The following is a 21434-nucleotide window of genomic DNA, read 5'->3' on the forward strand; positions in this document are numbered from 1 at the left end:
AGCCACGATTTGCAGTGTAGAGGGAGAATCGATCAAAGCTCGATCCTAGGGTTTTTGGATTTTCTTCACCGGCCAATTTCAAGCACTTAAAGGTAAAATTGGAATGTTCTGTAGTTGAGAAACTTGTTGGGTCTGTTGGGATGTTGCTGCTGCCAAAATTTGGTGGCCATCGGAGGTGGTGGCCGCCAGCCAGTGGGGGCGCGTGGGCCCCACGCGCCGCCACTGTAGGTGGCGCATGGAGGCACATAGGGCAGTTTTCTAACTTCGATTTTTAGCCTATTAAATCCTACAATTGATGTAGAGCTCGTAAATGTGAATTTGGTTGGAATTGAAGAAAAGTTGTGTTGATAATGAAATTTTCGGAATTTAGAATTCCATTACTGATTTACGAGAATCCGATCATCGGATATCTCTCGGTTCTACCTTGGAATCTTTAAATTAACGAATTGGTATTAGTGGTATAATTTGGGTTGAATCCGAGAAGAAGTGAAGATATGATTATGAGGATTTGATTTTAGGAATCGTATTTAATTGCCGAATCGATATTCACCAATTATAATTGTGTACAGGGCGATATACCGAGCTATTACTCGATTAAGGAACTCGTATGCGTGATCGCCTAAATTGTACTGTGAGTGGACATTTATTTTAAATTAAGTGTGCATGCAGTATATTATTATTTTCCGATTGAGGTTTAGTTTATTATTTGAATTATAGAGTGTTATGATTTTATGAGCTTGATTTCTTGAGATTTATTATGCTCTATGAGTTACGGATTTTTAGTGGATTTCCTTCCCGAGGGCTTTCAATAGATTTTTCAAGCTATTTATTTATGAGTTATTGAGTTGCGAAATGGTTTTCGGGAAGTGACTGATTAAGAAAATATTATGAGAATTATTGATTTCGAATATCGGTTTTTATGAGGATTCACGAGTATGAATGTTTCATCGAATATTTGAGCATGATTGAATTATCGAGATTTATTGAGCTTTGAGCTCCGCACTTATCAGCCTTGAAGTTAGACTGAGATTTCTTTCCGAAAACATTTATTGATTTACAGAGTATTTGATTTATGCTTTCGAGGATTTATTGAGATATTGAGGTTTGAGTTATGCTTTCGGTGAATTAGTAATATCGAGTTTCTTTCCGAAAGCAAGTAATTGAAAGAGGTTGTTTCTAGTTTATTAAGGAGGCCATCAGTCAGCGCATGCATGCATTACCTAGTTGGCAGTCCCTTCTAGGCAATAGTCTGGTTGGCAGTCCCTTCCAGACTACATCCCGGTTGGCAGTCCCTTCTGATGCGTCATTTGGTTGGCAGTCCCTTCCAGATGACATGAGGTAGGCAGTTGGCAGTCCCTTCTATCAACCGCCTCCTATTCCGGTTGGCAGTCCCTTCCGATGAGTCATCTGGGTGGCAGTCCCTCCCAGATGACATGAGATGAGTAGACAGCAGTCCTTTCTAGTCATCAAACGAACCTCTTGAAAAAGGATGTTTAAAAAAGGATTGAGGATGAGATTTTAAGAGATGCAGTAAAGGTGATGATTTAAAGTATTTTCAAGATTGTTACTGCATGCGAGATTTTAGAGAATAACTTGGGAAAGCATTAAGTTTTACTTATTCATTCGAAATTACTTATTTTTTTGTCCACTCACTCTAACGGATTTTAAATGTTTTCCCCTAGGCCCTTCGATTTTAAATGCCCAGTTTGCAGGCCAGTTTAGCTTAAGGTCACTTGGGGTTGAGGCATAGCTGTCATAGCTTCCGCATTATAAAAGTATCAGTCCTTTATCTTGTATTCTATTCTCTTGTACGAATGTACATTAGATTGCTCTAATAACCTATGAGATTAATATTCTTAAGTTCATAATTGTTTGTGAAATGGGAGATATTGTGATATAGGGAGCAGGGTGGCTCTAGAAGAATAAGGGCGGATTCTTTTTAGAAGTGTAAATGTCTTTCTATAGGTTTTTGGGTAGTCCACTTTTAGAGAGAGTTCCGCCAAATTTTTGGTAGAATTTCTTCTGAGGTGGGCCCCGCAAGGCCCCTTTGGATTTTCAAGGTGAAATCCGGGGCTGGTCCTGTCAATAATAGAGTGAGGTCAAGTGAGCAGATTTGGAGGTCCCAATAGAAACTCTTTTTGTGAATTGGTGAGATATGATGGAGTGAGTGACTCTGTATTTATGGAGGGATGGAAAAGGAGATGTGAAAATAGGATATGACACGTGGTGGATAAAATTCAAAAACGTATTCTAACTAGCTTTTCAACGTCTAACAAGTGGCACTAAATCAATAATAAAGTTAAGATATAAAATGTTATCTTATCCGTAATTTAATAAGACTCATATCAACCGACACGCGGTGAATAAAATCTCAACCGAGATAAAGATAAGATATCGTATCCAAATAGTATTGACACGTGGCATGAATATATATGATTCCCAAAAATAAATAAAAAATGAATAATAATTTTAAGTTTAATTAATGATGATATATTATATAAAATAATTATGTATGATATTTAAATTCATATTGTAGTTAAATAATTGTCTAAAATGATTAAATTTATGAAATGACTTTGGCTTTTGACTAAAGGAGGTTAAATTGATTAAATTTATAAATTTAGAGATGCAAAATATGAATGAATAGTAATGACACTAGGAGTGTCAAATTTTGCAAATGACTTTGGCATTTGCTCTGATCAATATATGTGTAGAAATTGATTTCCTTGATTAATCTAAGTTATTACATTCTATACATTATATAGCTGTGAGTATTGACAGTTACATGAATCAATAATATTACATTAACATCAGTATCAAAACTGATGCATAATCATAGGAAGCTGTATACCATGTAGAAATTGATTTCGTTGATTAATCTAAGCTATTACATTAATTCTGTACATTATATAGCTATGAGTATTGACAGTTACATGAATCAATAATATTACATTAACATAGTATCAAAATTGATGCATAATCATAGGAAGCTGTAAACAAGCTATTCAATGGAGGAGATTCTGGACGTGATTGGAGGAGAAGATGGATTATCTCTAACAATATGGATTTGTGTTTTTTACCTACACAAAGCATTCCATCTTTAATGTAGTGTAATACTTAACCGGATTATGTGGTTTCCCTAGACCCATGACCAGGTTCCTCCTTGTACTCGTTTGTATATTAGAGAGAAAGCCAGTGTGTTACAAAACCCGTGTGTTTGCTACTGCTACCAAGGCCCTTACTCAGAGTCCTACAAAAAATCTGTGTAATTTTTTCTTTTGGACAAAAACAATCTGGGTAATTACATACAAAAGAAACTAAACAGTTTTTGAGCAATTACAGTAAGAGTGAAGCCATTTTTTGGGGTTTATACAGTTCAGCTGTTGGTCTAGTACTAGCACAAAGTTGGGCTTTAGACACCATTATTAATGGTGTGTAAAGCCGACAGACACCAGCTCACTGACCATTATTGTTTGGGTTGCTATAAGTGGCGTGACAAATACCCATGGGCTCACTATCATTTTTTTGGAGCCTCAACTGATGGGTACTGTTCATGCATTGATGACTATGGATCAACACACCAATGTTGTGATTGGTGGAATATATGGTTGAATAGTCAGCCTGAGTATATCACTACAATTAGCACCACACCAATTCTATTGGTGACTATTTCTTTTAAAAACTAGTTCGGATTCCCTTCTAGGACAACACATTCTGAGCCACCTCCTGAACACCGTGTTCCTGGCGCTATTGTGTTATTAATCGATGAAAATGTTACAAGTTCTAGTATGGCTGTATGGCCACCATGAGCCTCAGTTTCCAGTTGCATTCCCCTTCTGATTTCTTCCATTTCAACTGTGCTCAAGTGTTGCACTCGCTCATGATATGCTTGTTATTATGTCAATGCATTATGCTTATTTCTTTATGCAAGCTGATGATGTTATTTTGGCAGCTCATAAGTTTAGATTTCCTGCTGTAGTTTCTTTTATACATTTGTTCTTTCTGGGATATCTCTATATGGCATGTAGCTATGCCATATTGTCTTCTTCATAGACTATGGAGGACTGGCATTTGGCATATGTGTGTGCATAAACATTATTTATTATTAGGGAGCTTTTATTGATTGACACAATGATACACCTCCTTTCAGAAGAATATGTCTTGGATGCTAGTACTGCAGCTCTCTGAGCCTAGGTACTTTTTCATTTTCATATACTGTAATTTGTAAATGGTTTCATATAATGTTTATATAGCCTTCGAGAGGTGGCCTTAAATTCTGCCGCGTCTTAAGCAGTGTGACTGCAAGGGGATGATGTCAATTTCTGTGTCCTTTGCTTCTGTTTTTCTCCTACATATTAGACTGTGGTTAATTTTAGGTGATTAGCGAAGTTGGGTTTGCCTTGATCGGAATTGGATAGAATATTCTGGTTACTTGGGCGATGTTTGCCAAGTGAATAGATGTGATTATTTCATTGATATCTTCGATTCCACTCTAAAAATTTCATGCTTAAGAAATCAACCACAACCATTGTAAACAATATATAGCTTCCTTCCCACTCGAGCTCCGTTAGCCATCCCTTCCACATTGAAAGAAGAAAAAGAAAATTGGCTTCTACTGAAGCATATGGTTTTTCCATCCCATAAACTATAGCCAGTTGCTCATATTAAACTGTGACTGGACATAAATATATAAGTCCACTGCAAACCCAGTACCCCACATCCCAAGACTATGACAAGGCCCTCCCAACGGCTACAGTTTTTAAATACAAATCAAACCGAGACGGATGCAAGAAGTCCCTTTCCTTGTTGTCATCATTTCTTTGCTGTATCTTAGGTCATACCTGCACATTTTCCTGCTTAATTTAACAAAACCCAGAAAAGAAAAATTAAGTTGGTCATATATTTCAGGCACTTTGTTTTACTGAACGTTTAAATCTTGGTTTGTATCAGTCCTTTTCTTACTCTTCCGGTTAAACAAGTGACTTGCTGCCTCAAGATGGGAAGGAAAGGACAATCTATGGCTATAGGGAATCTTTTAGGCAACCCTCAGTGATTGATTCCCAGAGCTTTTATAATATTTTCAGTTTTGTTGACAACAGCCCAGCATATATATGCTTGTAGAAATGTCCCAAAGCCTCTGACATATGATCTTGGCACTTAAGACCTTTTCTTTGTCATATACTGGTTGGCTTTGAGGTTTGAATGCTTCCCAGTTGGTCTTACTGCCGTTTTGATAACATAGCTGGTGTTAATTGGTGTCCAGACGGAGTTGCTTGCCGACTACTCAACTTGGGTTGAGAGTGATCCATCCGGCGATCATCATCTGCCCAAAAGCGTATGATTCTTGCTGTTATGGTGTGATTGGAGATAGTTTGCAGGTATATTCAGTTGACCCTTTTGATGTAGTTTTGTTTTGTTTGTTTCTGGGAAAAGTTGGTATGGTCAATGATGGAATTTAGAGGAAGCTAAGTGAATGGTTCTTTTTGTGAAACCAGAAGGCAGTCATTGGAGTTTTGAATTCGTTTAGGGGTGAGACAGTTTTGAAGTGAAAGGAAGATGGAAGGAAGGGGGCTTTCAGACTTCTATAGGAATACTAGTGAAGAGTTGATCCTGAGATCTTATATGGAGAGCTCAAATGGAACTCCTCTACCAACCATGGAGATGCTTGGCTTCAAGAATTTGTCACAAAATTTTCGTGCAGATAGCGAGGAGCTCTTCAAAAGCTGGCTCACAACTGGAGAGGCAAGCAATTGAGTTATCTATATTCTTTGACTTAAAATCCTGGCTCAGATTTTGATCATGCATTGGATGTTCGATAGCATCTAGCTTTAGGTCAACATGTCATCCACATTCAGGCACCATTCATGGGACCTTGTCTCTCTTTTATAGTTTTACTCCAAATTTGTAGATTTTTTCTTCTATGGAACTTTATGAAACATTGAGCATTCTATCTGCTGCCTGTAATCATAATCTGAGTGAAGAGTTGAATTAAGATCCCAGCAGTCTACTTACTGATAGTTTCTTGCTACTTAAGTCTTTAGATCTCCATTTAAGCACACCAGAAAGCAACAGAACTTTTGATTACTCCATACTCTGATAATCAAATCATTAGTTCAAGTTAACAAAGCCAAAAGGAACAGGAAGCTATAGATTTATCAGATCATGATAAGCTATAATCCAGATGACAAAAACTGATTCAATGCATATTTTGTTGATTGACCTGTATCTGCTTGCAGAACAATACCTACAATTCCTCAAGCATTGCACATCGAACTCGATCAAGGAGGTAAGTAGGTTTTCATTAATGGTAACCGTAGCATTATTTCTGCTTAATTCTAACAAGTTTTTGCTGCACCTTTTGGATTTACTCTCTCTCTCTCTCTCTCTCAAACTTTTTCCTGCTTTGTCACTTCAAAATCTTCTCACGTGTTTTTTTCTCCAACAAACTTCCTTAATTTGATTTTTGCGGTTTGCTTATGGAAAGCTCATATTACTTTATACATCACAGGATATCCACCGAAATAGCTAGTTTGTCTGCTCACCAACATGTTGGTCTACTTCAAAAGAAAAGAAGCAATGAAGTTTTATTTCCTCAATATAACCCCATGCCTGATGAGAACTCAGCTGACCTCAATCAACATTCAAACAGGTTGCTACTTCTCCTTTCAGTAGATTTTCATGAAATATATATTGTATGTGCCTTCTGTGTAGAATTTTATGGACCTCCAGAATGTTATTCTACATCACGACTTTCTTCACATGACAACATTAATTCTTTGTCAGAATTAGTTATGTTAATTCAGTTTAGTCTCAATTCTGTCAGACTTGGTGTTGAAAGAGGAATGCAAGCTAGTGACTTATATTTGGCTAAGGTAGGTTAACATTGATTCTTTCATTATTCAGTTAAACAGGCTTCATGCTGTATCTAATATTTTGCTATAACTGCAGGCCTGGTTTCACAGTTCCCAACCCATGACAAGAAGCCGGTCCTCTGAATTGCGGTATGGTATATCATTTGCTTAACCACTGGATTTATGTACTGTCTCCTATTTTCAGCCCTCTATTGACTCTAAACAGTATTTATGCCCTTCATCCCTCAGTTGATGTGGTAGAGTGTGTCATGTTCTCTGTTTTGAGATACCAATTCTTTTTTTCTTTTTTTTTTGGACCTGGAGATACAAATTCATTACTTTTGATTAATTGTGTATGCAAATTGTCTGTTAATACATACACAGAAATCCAAGAACACTAGTTAGTTTTTCAGATTTCCTTGTACTAAGGAATCTTGGCATCATCTGATTAGGTTCACTGACTGTATAAATGGTATGCAGGAAAAGATATGTTGCCTTGCAAAATTCTCAACCAGCAATAGGTCTGGATGGCCTTCAAAATGCTTCAGGGAATTATAACAATGTAGTAAAAGAAGAATTTGCATTTTCAAATGGCTTTAATGTTCCCTCAATATGTGAGGTTTCTAACCAGTTGGGGACCTTCATTTCTCCATCCAATTCATCCTCATCCACTTTCGACGCTCCTCAAATGGGTGACATGGATAAAGTATCATCTGTTGTGAGCATGCTAAAGGGTACATTAGAGCGCAAAAAGCTTAGCAACCAGATTGAAAAAGGTGCAGAGGATGATAGCTCCACTAGGCTTTTCCCTGGTCAAGAAGTTATAGTCAACACTGGTTTTGATCAAGGGCAAGGTAATCAGCTTCAAGATATGGTGAGAACTTTTCAGGAAGTATCCACTATCGAAGTTAAGGATCATGGCGGTATGCAAAAAGCTGAAGGATCCCTGGATCTTGAGATGGAAGGTTTTGTAAATCTCACAAACCCAAACCCGTTGAGCAGGAATTCTCAAGAACCTTCACAAAGTGAATCATCTGCTGCAGCACCAGTAGTTTCATCTGGGTTTGATGCATGTGATGATCCCAGCAACTCAAGTCAAACTCTGAGCATATGTGAAAGTTCACTGAAACGAGCTGGAAATAGGAGTTCAGAAAATGGCTCTAGATCGAAAGGTGATGATTTTATACGTAACTTGACTTGCATGCAATCCAGTCATAATTATTCTGTCATTTACCTTTTGAACCAGTATTCCCTACTTATAAAAGCTGTTTGAAGAAATGGGCTTTTAAACTCACATTGCTTGAACTGTGCCTTCATATAGTTTTCTGATCCATATCCCAACCTATACAAGTCTACCAAAACGATGTTAATATTCTGTAGGCATATAGGCAGGTCTCAGAATCCTTAATTGTGCCAACCATTGCAATTGACTAAAGTATAAATATTTAAACAATTGAGGTATTTTTCTAAATTATAGGCCGGATTGTAGTTTTATTAATTGTTTCCACTATCCACAAGGCTTGACGTTCAGATAAATGTGAAAAAGATGCAGCATGAAAAGATTTCTTTCAGTCTCTTTTCTTAAATTTGATATTCAGTTTCTTTCATGCAATAAAAGTCCCTTCTCATGGAACTGCAGATATTAGAGAACGTATTATTGGTAATTTGAAAGATGATCAAAAGGTAAACTCCACTCTTTGATTATGAATGTTGGATGTCATGATGTAAAATGTGGAGCCAATATTCAAAAAGTTTACCTAGTTCCATTTTTTGTGGTCACCTTTCACAGAGGGGAGAACGTTTAGAGCGATATGGATCTGTGACATCAGCCACTTCAGGTAATTAATCATGTTTAGAGTTCATCTGTCACCATGAAAATTGGCTTTTCTATTAGATGCTACCTCACAAAAATAAGCAAAATGTTCTTGGTTATTCAAGCACAAAACTGATCTTAATTTGTGAGGTTCACATGTGGACTTACCCGATTGTACAATTGAATTGCATATAATATAACTGATAGGTTACTAATGTGGACTTACCAACATTTTAACTTTCACAGATCGAGTACAGATATGATTCATTTTTTCTTTTGTCTGTGTTTTTAGAAACCTTTTTCTACTACTACAGTCTTTATCTTCATACTATACCTGCATGAAGAAATTCTTTGAAAGATGCATTACTGTATAATTTGGAGTCTGGTATTCTCTCTCTAACCATAAAAAGGGTTGTGCAGGAGATAAGGAGGATGCCACAAAAAAGCGGAGGGTGGAGAGATCACGCAAGTACGTACACTAATATCTGCAACTTGGGGAGAGTATTGTCTTCCCCAGCAGCATACACTCCTCCTTTATTCACATTTTTCCTTCTTTCTGTTTTTATTTTGTTCATAACAGTGGATTGGACTGAGTCAATTGAATAACAATTAAGTTTTAGCTCTATTCAATTATTCTAATCCAAGACAAAAAGTCTTGAAAACTCTTTATTTCATTTGGATTCTCATGTGTGAAACATACTTGATTGTAAAGGAGTTACTTAACATGGACACAATCATCATCTACTTCTGAAATGCTGCAAGTAGGTTACAGATCAATGACAAGGTTTATTAAATTTTGATATTCTTGCTGATGTAGAATGGCAGAGGCAAAGGAAAGGAACTCAACTCCAGTAATTCCATCAGATATACAATCTGTTTTGAAGCGGTGTGAAAATCTTGAAAAGGAAGTCCGGTCCCTCAAACTTAACTTGTCCTTCATGAATAGGTAACGAAACAAGTTCACTTTCATTTGCTTAGTATCAGTTTTTGATGTCTCCAAGTTTCAAGCAACTGTGAGGGGGGGACTCTTTTACTCAATCAATGAAAAATTGGTCCAATTTGGGTCCAATGTCTGCAACTCTGAGGCGGGCTTTTTTACTCGATCAATGTCTAACTATTGAATATGCATATAGCTAGGATGATCTGGTGTCTAAGGAAAGAATAGAAAGAACCTTTTATTGGACAATGAAGTCTACAATGAAGCAAGAGTTTGACATGAATATAATGTCTTCTTAAATAACTGTACAGTAAAGGAGACAACTTATGACAAGCTTCAAATTTCGTATCAGTTAGCTCTATTCTGTACTAGTAATGTTAACTATTTAGTAGTGTCTTGTTCAACAACTTAATGGAGTATACATGAATTTGAAGCAAAAGCATGAAAGGAACAAATTGTGAAGTATCCATAGTCTGTGCTTACAGTGTCTTATTTGCTGGATCAAATGTCTGAACATTTGGGAGGAACCCCTCTCCTCCTATACTCCAAATGAGTGGTTAATGTATTAATCCTATATAAATGATTTGATCATTTGAAAGTTTGAATTGATTTAACAGTTTAATGCTTTTTGCTTTTATCTTCAAAATCCTAACAACTTAAGGATGGAACCTTATAAATTTGCACTCTTAAATTTTGGAAAAGGACATATCATTCTTTTGGAACATAAATGCTCTTGATTGCATGTGAAAATGCACCTTCAGGTTGGAGCTGAATAGTTGTTGCTCAACTATGTGTCACATTGTTTCAGGAAGGATTCCGAGCAGACAAAGCAGATAGAGGAGCTTCAGCAGCAAAACGAAGAATTAACAGATGAAAAGGAGCGCCTTTTAGAAGAGATTGAAAGGATCCTTGCAGAAAATGGCAAGATTTGAAACATGGTAACCATGGTTAACCTTTTGTAATAAATACAGCCATGAATATATCAACTCTACAATGATGTAATGCGTGTTATTCTTCAAATGGAGTGGTAGTACTAAACCCTAGTTAGTAGTGGAGAAAGAAATTGCAGTCGATACCAAAAGAGCTATAGCAGGCACATCTAGTCATTAATTGTCTGCATATCCCCTACTGAAGGATCTGTCAAAATATAAAATGGGCATGCATTTCAGGGACCAACTTGCAGGTGCCGGTAACAAAAAAAAGATTGAAATAACTAGATGGAAAAGCTCAACACCCTATCCGTGGTGAGGCTAGCTCATACCAGGAATTGATTGGCTGGAAAACCAGACAAGCTTATACAAAGGACTTCCTACTTGTGCAAAGGAGTTGCATTTCAAGTCGATGAACCATCTCATTTTGAGTTAGTTGAGCATGAGTTAAGAGGAGAATATTGGAGGAATACAATGAATATAACCAGAACCTTGTTTGAAACCCAAATACCTGTTGCACATTTTGCACATAGCAAAGATTCTAGTAGCACTTCTCTGTATGGTTCATGATCAATATATGGATTTGTATCAGTATAGTAACTGAACTAATCATGAAGAATCAAACAGTTTGCAATAAGTAGATTTGGGATGTGAAGCATATATGAAGTTAACTCCATGATTGACTGTCAAAACAACGTAAAACTTGACCAAATACAACACGCTGTAGTGCTTAACCTACCATTTGAGTGGTAATTTTGTTGAATTTAAGATCTTATTTGTGAACTTCAGCAGGGAATCCACATCAATAAAGACATACAAACCACAACCATAACAAGCTTAGAACTCATTTTACTACTTCCCAATTCCCACTAACATGCAAAAACCATTTTGCAACAATCATCTGAATTTCTGAACACTTGCTTGCGGACGAAAAGGCAAACTTTTCCATCACCAATACTATCACCGAAATTTCCAATAAACTACATTATCATAAAAACAATCTTATGTGAAACAGACTAAAGTGATCTTGAAAAAAAGTAGTATTTCAAGCTCTTCTAACATAAGTTTTATTACCCATCAACTTTATGTGGACTACATCAGCATTCTTCTCCATATGTCTGATAGGGAACTGAAACTGAGGATCCGCTCTGTTTGCCCTGCTCCATGCTGCTTTGTTGGATCTTCCAAAGCAGGTGCCGTCGATATGGCTAGTGAATTTAACAGTCTGGGAAACTCCTTTAAAGGTTGGGCATCATGCAAGACCGTGAAAACTATATACCAATGGTACGTAGCGTAATAATAAGAATACCCTTTTTAGAATAAGTTCTTTTGAAAACAAAGGAATATCATCCAATTTTGGGCAGGATTAAGATGTGTGATTGAGGATCTTTTTCTCTTAAAATACTTATGAGTCTGCTTCAAGTCTTTGCTGTAGTTTTAGCGTGTGTGGTAATTAGTGTTCTCTTTGAAATTTTTTGAATGCCTAGTCGAGTACTTAACAGGCGAAAAGTATGTCTTGGATCACTTGAGAAGTACTGATACTCATAAGTAACCACTGACCAGCTAGGCTATTTAACTTTAACCACACAGCAATTTTCTCTGTTCTGAATGTGGACTTTGGCACTTTGTTTTGTCCGAGTCAGGGGACAATTTTGCATATCCATGCCTAGCAGATTAGATGTCAAGAAAGTATATTATACTGTTTTCTCAACGATGTATCCATTAATCCATTCTATTTGGTTGATGATGACTCAACATGATGAATGATAGTTGATTAATTACCTTTCAATTTCCTGCATAATATAGATTTTCATTGTCTATAACTAAAAGTTGATAATGAAGCTTCAGGTAGATGGGAAACATTCAACATTGTTCTCCCTCAAAAGGGCAGTGGCAGCAAAGACAGTTCAACAACAGCAAGGATTTATTTCAATCAGCAGAATTACAAGCAAAGAAGCTTACATAGAATTACAAGGAAAGAAGCTTACACAAAATTACAAGGAAACTAGCTTAGAATTCATCATAGTTTGCACTTCACCTGTTAAAAATGGTATCAACTTGATCGAGTCTGCCCTGATGAACAACAGTTTGAAACCATCTTGGCATCCCTTCAAATTCCAGTTCTATAAATTTTCCATTAGTTGGGTCATAAAGAACTAGAGCCCTACTTTTGTACTCCAACAAGATATGGCCACTCTCCGAAACGTTCAAAACCCGAATAACCACATCTCTTGCTTTGTCTGCTATACGGGATATCGTCCAGGGTCGGTAGTTGCCAACCTCGTCATCAAGCTTTTGTTCCAGTGTCTGCGGAATGTGCCTTCCTATGCTCCATTGTCTGACCCATGATTCTCTCACACCATACTCCTTCATAACCCATATATCTAACTGCCAAATTATGGACAAACCAACTGCAGCAAGACAACCTCCTACAACCAGAGGATGAATACACCTCCTGCTTCCAAACTCAGGCGTTGGAACCTCTCTGAATTGCTCATCATATAGGTCAAACGAGACGAGCTGGCCACCAGATCGCAGTCTGCGTGAGGTCCAAGTGGCCCAATGAAGTCTTCCATTGACCAATGTCTCTGCTGGTGACGCATCCAAGTAGTGAGATGCACTGCCTATACTTCTCCAGATAGGTCTTCCTGTTGTGAAAATCTGAACGTCGGATAGTCGGGGAAATTTACTGTAGTAAGTCCGGCAATCTCTATAACCATAGTACTCTCCATGACCATTGTAATAAGTTATCTTCACTACCTTGTATACTTCAGTCAAGGGACTATACCCAAATCCAAATACCACATGTCTATGTCGATTAGGATACTGGGTGGTCCTAGGCAGCTGTATATAATCCTTAGTGAATGGATTATATATGTACAGTGCAACATTGTTCACTGCATCAGCTAAGCAGAGCAAACCATCAAATGAGCCTACCACATCAAACTCAGGCATTAAAGCACAGAATGGTTTGTTAATTTTCTTTTCTGCTATCTTCTTGCCATCATGGTTAGAAGGGTAATCGACAAAGTAAAGCTCATTTTTAATGGGATGATCACAGTGCAGGATGAGGCCTAGGCTTGCAACTATGTTAGAGCTATACCGCCTAGGCGCCTATGCAAAGTATCAAGGTGACTACGTGCTAGTACACGCCATGAGCGGCATACATACCCGAATTGCACCGCAGAGGAAAGAGGAAGCCTGGAAAGTATGTCGATGATGATTTCAGTTGGGAGACTTTCCAGCCAAGTTACTGATTGCTCTTCTCCTTGGTTTCTCCTCCTCCTAGAATCTGAGTCCATGTCAGAGGGTTAGCTTTTGAGGGAGAAGATAACAGAGTAAAAGGAGAAGTAGACGATTATTACAGTACGCAAAGATGATTTTCATTTCAAATGAATTAGGTGAGATGAAGAAAATAATCAATTTTTGAAAGTACAGAACAGATAAAGATATTCATTTACTGCAGAAATTGCAGACATTTATAAAGTACAATATTTTTTGTTCTGGTTAGGTATGCATTACTCCTCGAAACTTCAAGTTACGGTTACGTTATGGTTAAATAATTCATCATGCTTACTACTTTCTAAACTAGAGCTCATACAGCAACACAACCCATTGAGACATGGGTTTATGCATCAATCACGGTACCTGTGCTCGTCTTTATTCTGTTAATTGCTTCAAGTGATTGAACTTCTGGTTATGTATTAAACAATTAACCCATGAAGATATATTACAGACATAGAGATAGTTTTCATTTTAAATGAATTAGGTGAGATGAAAAAGGTACTCAATTTTTGAAAGTACAGCGCAGATAAGATTATTACAGCATAGAGAACGATATTCATTTAGTGCAGCAATTGCAGACATTTTGAAAGTACTTTTTTGTCCATATATTTTAGTTAAATTGCAACTTCGGTCATTTTGTTTCGTTCTTTAAATTTTTTTTTTTTGAAAGCTAATTTTCTTTTTTCTTTTGGAAGACATTTTGTTTTCATTCTAAAGGTGGCGTAGTGTTGGAATTAAAAAGTCAGAAAAGGGAAACTAACTAAAATGACAACAAATGTAAACTACCAAAATTTTTCAATCAGGACCAAAATTACAATTTGACCAAAATAAAAGGACTAAAAATACAATACACTAGTCATTTTTTGAATCAATTCCTTGTATAACCTAAGAGCAACTCCAACAGATTCCTTATATTTTAATTTTTCTTTACTTTAGAGTGTGTTTGGATGAGGGAAAAAATGATGGAATTTAATTGAAAGTGAGGATTTCATAATTCCTAAAAGTCAATTCCCTCGTTTGGCATTAGGGAAGTTCTAGTCATACCTCCTAAAATGGTATTTAGACCTCCAACAATTTTTGAAAGTTTTTAAATCCAATTTTGCCCTTCTAAATAATGAACAAAATGAAAGATAAAAAAAAAATTAAATAAAATATGCACCTTCTCTTCTCCCCCCTTCTCCCTCCCTCATTCTCTCACAGCCATACATGAGGATTATTGGGCAACTTTGATTAAGGTAGAATGTTAAAGATTGCAAAATGGAATAAAGGACAAAAAATATAGAGAAGAACAATCGAGAAAATAATGATCAAAAAGCAATTTCTACTTCCTATTCTTTTTGTTTCTTTCTAGTTTGGCTTAATTGCTTCACTTCATGGAGTTGATCGTTAATTGTTATTTTGGTCTCTTTTTTTGGTTTTTTTTTTTTTGCTAGAGTAGACTATGTTGCTAGCCTGATTTGGGTTTAGGGAAATTGATTTTGATAATAGTTTTCTTGTAGTATTGTAAATTGCACGATTTATTAAGAAATAAAAGGAGGTTCATAAGAGTATCCAAGCTTACAAAGTGAATGATGTTAAGTCATGGCAATGAACTGAGTTTTAAGTGATGAAAAAAAGATATTACTAGTAGATTTGTATGGGAAAAAATTATGCAGATACAAAAAAGGGCAAGATCAGAAGTTTTGTGTAAATTTTAAAATGGGAGGTCCAAATACCAATTTAGGAGGTATGAATAGAAGCTCCCTTGGCATTATCATATTGGAAATTTTAAATTTCTCTGTGGAAAAAAACGAAGGAATTCGTTATTTAAATTCCTCACTTCAATTTCCACCAAAATAGGTGTTATTTACGAATTCCTTTGCAGTATTCAATTTTTATTTCTATAACAAGACTTTTTTCTATTTTATCTTTTAATTTGTTTTAAACTTTCTTAATTTATTACACATTTCAAATCCTAAATAGATGCAACCAAACAATAGAAATTGCAATTAATGGAATTTTAGATTGATGGAGTTAAAATTCCCGCGGATTTTATAATTTTCTCATCCAAACACACCGTTAGGGAAAAATAAGCCTATTTTGCTCCAACAGATTCCCTATAACTATCCCTATTTTAGGGAAAGTGAGGAAAGAGATAACCAAATTCCCTATATTTACAGCAAACTCTAAAATTTTAAAGAAGAATATGGAGATTTTAGAGATTGTTGTAAAATAGGGAATCTGTTGGAGTTGGAGAAGAAAAAGAGACTAAAGCTTTGACTTTTGCTTCCCTATAATACAGAAATTATAGGGAAACTGTTGGAGTTGCTCTAAGACCCCATTTGGTTGGCAGGAATGTCAAAATAGGAAAATGATTTATTTTCCTTTCCAGACCGATATGGAATGGTTTAGGTTTTGATATTTCCATTTGGGTGTTTGGAACATTACTAGAAATTTATTTATGGAATTTATTTTCCATTCCTATCGGGGTGTTTGGTAAGTCATGAGAATGAAATATAAAATTATAATTTTCAAAAACACCCTTTTACTAATTAAAGTACAAATATGACATTGACTTATTATAAGGAATGATGGCAACCCACTTGTTTAGAAGATTGGGAGAACGCGCCTACACTCGCTTGACCTAAAACCACTGTTCCTATTCTCGTCCAGCTGCGCGCCCTTACGGTGCCGTCGTCGGACCGGCCGTTTTAGACCCATATTGGGTTTGTCGTCTGGCGTAGGGTCCTCAAGTGTAGCAGTCTCGATCGCATTGGGGAGATTGCAGTCTCGATCTGATTGGGGAAAGTGCAGTGGCTGGTAGGGAGTTAAGGGACATGAAGGTTGCGACGGCTGGGCAGTCTTGGATCACTCCTCGTTGGCCGGGTTGGTGGATTGGATGGGTGTTGCGAGGTCTGAGGCGAGCTGGTGGTGAAGTGCTGTGGATGGCAAGGCTAGGATCAGTTGTTGTCCGATCTGATTGGAATGACCCGATCGGGTCGGGGTCTACTGATTTCGATATAGGGAGCTGGTGGATTGGAATCTGTGGCGCTCCTCGGTCTAACGGTGATGATGGTTTGATGGGGCGGCTGTCCGGCAGAGTGGCTGGTAGGAGGTGGTCATGCCGGGTTGGGGCCAAGCTTGGTCGGTCGTCGATGGTCCTACTGTCTCCTTGGTACAGGCTTGGGTTTAGGCCCAATTTTTGGGCCCTGCCTGGGCTGCTCTCTTTCTCACTTTTATTAGTTTTATTTACTTTTATAGTTTAATGTTGTCTCGCCTTTGGCGAGTAATAAGCTCCTACAAGTATTTTGTAGGCCTAGTGGGGCTAAATGCCTGTTTATGCACTCTAAGTGCCTTGTCTGACCTAGCGAGGTGATGATCTATTCTGATTAAATGGGCGCAACCTCCTAGTGACAGAATGAAACTAAGTGTCGTCGGATTTATTTTCCAGCGGCAACATAGTAGGAAAGCTGTGAAATTGGTAATTATGCTTCGTTGTAATCGAGTTATCTTTCCGTTATGTCACCGCTATTTCAAAGCAAATGAAGTAGCTGGTAGAGCACTCCTTGCTAGTTGGTGCATGTTAGCATACATATATTTTATAGAGACTCCTAATATTATTTTGGGACGTTCTCTAGATGCTTATTGTAATCCGAGGTTTCAGCTCAATGTCCCCCCCTTGTATTCGGCAGGTTCATTAATCAAGGCTTGAGGGCAGCCGCACCAGCCCTTTATTTAAAATGACACTTTATGTAATTTTGCCTTTGATGGTGGGAAATGGAATTAGAATACCACCTCTCACTAGGTAATTCAATTCAGGCTTTATGAGGGAGTCAATTTCCAGTCAAATCTTATTTTTTATTTCCTTTCCAATCTCTAATTACAACCAAACAGCATCTCTACATGAAAAATGAAATTAATTCTCATTCCATATCATGATTTTCTGCCATCCAAACGGGGCCTAAGAGTTGATTTTTATCACCCAAAAGCAACAATCACTCGTATAGTTGATTTTTGGTTCGGTAAGACTCGATTTGTGCCCCCAAATGATTAAACGTTTAACTACAGAAGCTATCTCAATTTGAAATGATTAAATAATGATTAAACGTTTTCCGATTTGGCTAATTTTTTGTAGAATTTATGTGTATATATAACTACAGAATGAGTTGTTTAGATTGTTAAACTACCTACTGATAATATAAACATCCTCAAATTTCAAGTTTAAGTGTCTATATATATATAATATTTCTCTAAAATATTTGAGATTATTTTCTTTTGTCATCCATAGTTCAACTATGCATAGTTTTTCTTGTATCAAAAACCCTAAGTGCAGCCAGCAAGCTGCTTGTGTGACACCGCCAAAGTCATCGTCGTAGGAAGGATCACCGTCCTTTAACTATGATCCAAGGCAACATCCTTGTATGGAACTGCAAGGGTATTGTCAACTTTGAAACACAACGAGCCCTCATTGATTAACTTCATGCCAAGAAACCCAGCCTAATTTTTCTATCAGAAACCCTAGCAACAAAAAGCCTGATTAACTCTATCACACACCATCTGGGATTTCAAGACAACATTTGTTATTGTCAGGAGGGATCGCAAGGAGTAGCCCTGATCTGGAACAATGAAACACATGCATACCTGAGATCTTCGTCGGCTCATCACATTGACGCCGTGATCGGAAAACCTGGTGAAGAATTGTGGTGATTCACTGGCATATATGGCTTTGCAGGTCAGGGATAGAGAGAGAATACCTGGAAACTTATCCAACAGCTTGCTGAGGAGGATTTTCAATTGGCCTGGGTTATGGCTGGAGATTTCAATGAAGTTATGTCTTCAACAGACAAGTCCGGCGGCCCGCCGAGATTTGCAGCAGCAATGGCATGGTTCCGCCATACCATGGCAAAATCAGGACTTGTAGATTTACGTGGAGCTAACAAGAAGTAGATTTACGTGGAGCAATAAGTTTACTAAGGAGAGATTAGATCGAAGCTTTCAATCCCCACAATGGAGGGCTCGTTTCCCATTCAGCAAAGTCATCACATTGAGCCCTAATGAATCTGATCACTGTCCTCTTCTCATAAAGGTTAATGCAGAAAAGGCTTTGCGTAGAAGAGCTACACGTCGATTTCGCTTTGAAGAGATATGGTATGGGAATGAGGATTGCAATACTATTATCCAGCGTGAATGGGCTACACCTACTACAGGTAATGCACTCAGGCAACTTGGTTACAAAATCAAACAAGCAGGCATGAAATTGAGTTAGTGGCACCGAACTGAATTTGATAAGCAAAAGATTGAACTGAGGGTTATTCAAGAAAAATTATTTGACCTCATGAAGCAGCCCTACTCTCCTGAACAATATGAGGAACAATGATCCCTCCACATAAAGTAAAGCAGTCTACTTGCAGTTCAAGAAAAATATTGGCGTTAGAGGTCTAGGGCAATCTGGCTTAAAGATGGGGATAGGAACTCTGCTTTTTTTTCACATAAAGGCTAGTAATCGGAAAAGTCACAATACCATTTGGGGATTGGAGGATGAGTAGGGTGTATGGCGCACTAAACCTGCTGATATTCAACGCCTTCTCATGAACTATTTTACTCAGGTATTCTCCACCGACGGCTCTGATCCTAGAGCCCTTCAAGTTATGGACGCTACTCCGGTCAGAGTCACCAATCATATGAATGAAGAACTTACAAAACCCTACACAGATGAAGAGATAAAAAAAAGCAGTCTTTCAAATGCACCCTTCTAAAAGTCCAGGGGCCAGATGGCATGACACCTTTCTTCTATCAAAAATATTGGAGAACTGTAAGTCTTGATGTGTGTACTGCTGTGAGAAATCTCCTTGTTGATGGAGACATGTGGGAGGAATCGAATTACACACACTTATGTCTGATTCCAAAAATAAAAGATCCTAAGGTGGCTATGTACTTTCGACCAATTGCTCTATGCAATGTTATTTGTAGAATTTATTCTAAAGTAGTTGCAAATAGATTGAAATGTTGGTTGCCTGATATCATCTCTCCTCTTCAAAGTGCGTATGTACCTGGACGATTAATTTCTAACAATACTCTTGTAGCCACAAAACCAGCCCATTTCATGCACAAGCTCCGAACTCAAGAAGCAGGTTTTTTCTCTCTCAAACTTGATATTAGTAAGGCATATGACAGACTAGAATGGAATTTCTTGCAAGCCATTCTCACAAAATTGGGTTTTCTTCCCCACTGGATACAAATGATAATGAAGTGCATGTGTTGGTTCAGTGCATTACTCTATCTTCATTCAGGGGGAACCTACATCTGTTATCTCTCCCACTAGAGGAATAAGGCAGGGAGACCCTCTGTCCCCATATCTCTTCATATTATGTGTTGAAGGATTATCAACACTCATCTCTAGGGTAGCTAAATCCAATTTGATCTCTGGCCTAAAAATGTGTCCAAATGCTCCCAATCTGCACCATTTATTATTTGCATATGACTCTTTTCTCTTTGGCTCGGCTAATGCAATGGAATGCGCTTACTTTAGAAGAATACTTGTCGTCTATGAGAAAGCATCAGGACATAAAGTTAATTTCCAGAAGAGTAGTGTGGTATTCAGTAGAAATTTTCATGCTAGCACTCAACTTGAATTGGCCTCCATTCTAAATGTGAAGTGTGTTCAAGAGCATGATCGATACCTTGGCCTTCCTCTTAGGGTTGGACGATCCAAGACTGCAAAGTTTGAGTACATCAAAGAGAAATTGTCAAAGAAGCTCATCAGTTGGAAATCCAAAATTCTCAGTAGTGCAGGTAAGGAAGTTCTAATAAAGGCTGTTGCTCAAACTATGCCATTATATGCCATGAATTGTTACTTGCTGCCTAAAGGACTATGTGATGATATCCATCAGTTGTACGTGTGACTCCTTTTTTTGGGGTGACACAGAGGAAAATAAGAGAATTCACTGGAGGAGTTGGGAAAAGCTATGCCTCACAAAAAATAAAGGTGGAATGGGAATTAAAAACTTATATGCATACAATTTAGCAATGTTAGCCAAGCAAGGGTGGAGGTTAATATCTAATCCCACATCTCTTATTGCAAGGCTATGCAAAGCTAGATATTATCCCAATTCTTCCTTTCGGGAAGCTGAACTAGGTGAAGCTCCATCTTTCTCGTGGAGAAGCATTCTACAAAGTCGTTCAATCCTAAATGCAGGTGAACATTGGCGCATTGGAGATGGCGGCATGGTACAAATTTGGACAGATAAATGGATACCTGGATGTCCTCAATATCAAATTCATAAGCCCCCGAACTCGCAGCTAGAGATGGTATCCGAGTTGATAGATGAAGACACCAAAACTTGGAAGTCTGAAGTTGTACTTTCACTTTTTCCGAGAAATATTGCTGACAAAATTATGTGCATTCCTCTAAGTGCAAGAACATGTGTAGATAGAATTTTCTGGAAGCCAGAAAAGAATTTTACTCTGTCAAGACCGCTTATTGGATTGCACGAGAGCAAGTTCTAAGCACAACTTTGGCCTCCACATCACAAGGAGATCCTTTCAAACATTTATGCAGCAAATCTGGAAATCAAAAGCTCCAGGTAAAGTCTAGATCAATACCTGGCGTGCTTGTAATAATTTGTTGCCCACCAAGGCGT

The 21434-nt window shown here is 37.6% G+C and overlaps 2 protein-coding genes across 4 annotated transcripts; one reads left to right on the forward strand and one right to left on the reverse strand.

The window, feature by feature from the left end:
- The first annotated feature begins 4616 nt into the window (after nt 1-4616).
- Nucleotides 4617-11140, forward strand: LOC112180911 (protein CYCLOPS). Of its 3 annotated transcripts, none has more exons than XM_040510444.1 (12): nt 4617-5378; nt 5496-5742; nt 6237-6286; nt 6509-6649; nt 6824-6872; nt 6949-7001; nt 7332-8023; nt 8491-8534; nt 8641-8689; nt 9085-9133; nt 9482-9610; nt 10363-11140. In XM_040510444.1, the coding sequence occupies exons 2-12, from the start codon at nt 5557-5559 to the stop codon at nt 10436-10438; spliced, it is 1518 nt and encodes a 505-aa protein (XP_040366378.1). In that variant the 5' UTR covers nt 4617-5378; nt 5496-5556; the 3' UTR covers nt 10439-11140. The 3 variants fall into 3 exon arrangements, with proteins under 3 accessions (XP_040366378.1, XP_024175259.1, XP_024175257.1); XM_024319491.2 differs by having other exon boundaries at nt 4692-5378; nt 5499-5742; nt 10410-10598; XM_024319489.2 differs by having other exon boundaries at nt 4695-5378; nt 10410-10598.
- Nucleotides 11141-12564: 1424 nt separating this feature from the next.
- Nucleotides 12565-13485, reverse strand: LOC112177762 (F-box protein At3g07870). Its single transcript, XM_024316022.1, has one exon. It carries the CDS (start codon nt 13483-13485, stop codon nt 12565-12567), a length of 921 nt encoding a protein of 306 aa, XP_024171790.1.
- Nucleotides 13486-21434: the final 7949 nt, after the last annotated feature.

This window comes from Rosa chinensis, chromosome 7 (genome assembly GCF_002994745.2).
Source record: "Rosa chinensis cultivar Old Blush chromosome 7, RchiOBHm-V2, whole genome shotgun sequence".
Classification (NCBI taxonomy): Eukaryota; Viridiplantae; Streptophyta; class Magnoliopsida; order Rosales; family Rosaceae; genus Rosa; species Rosa chinensis.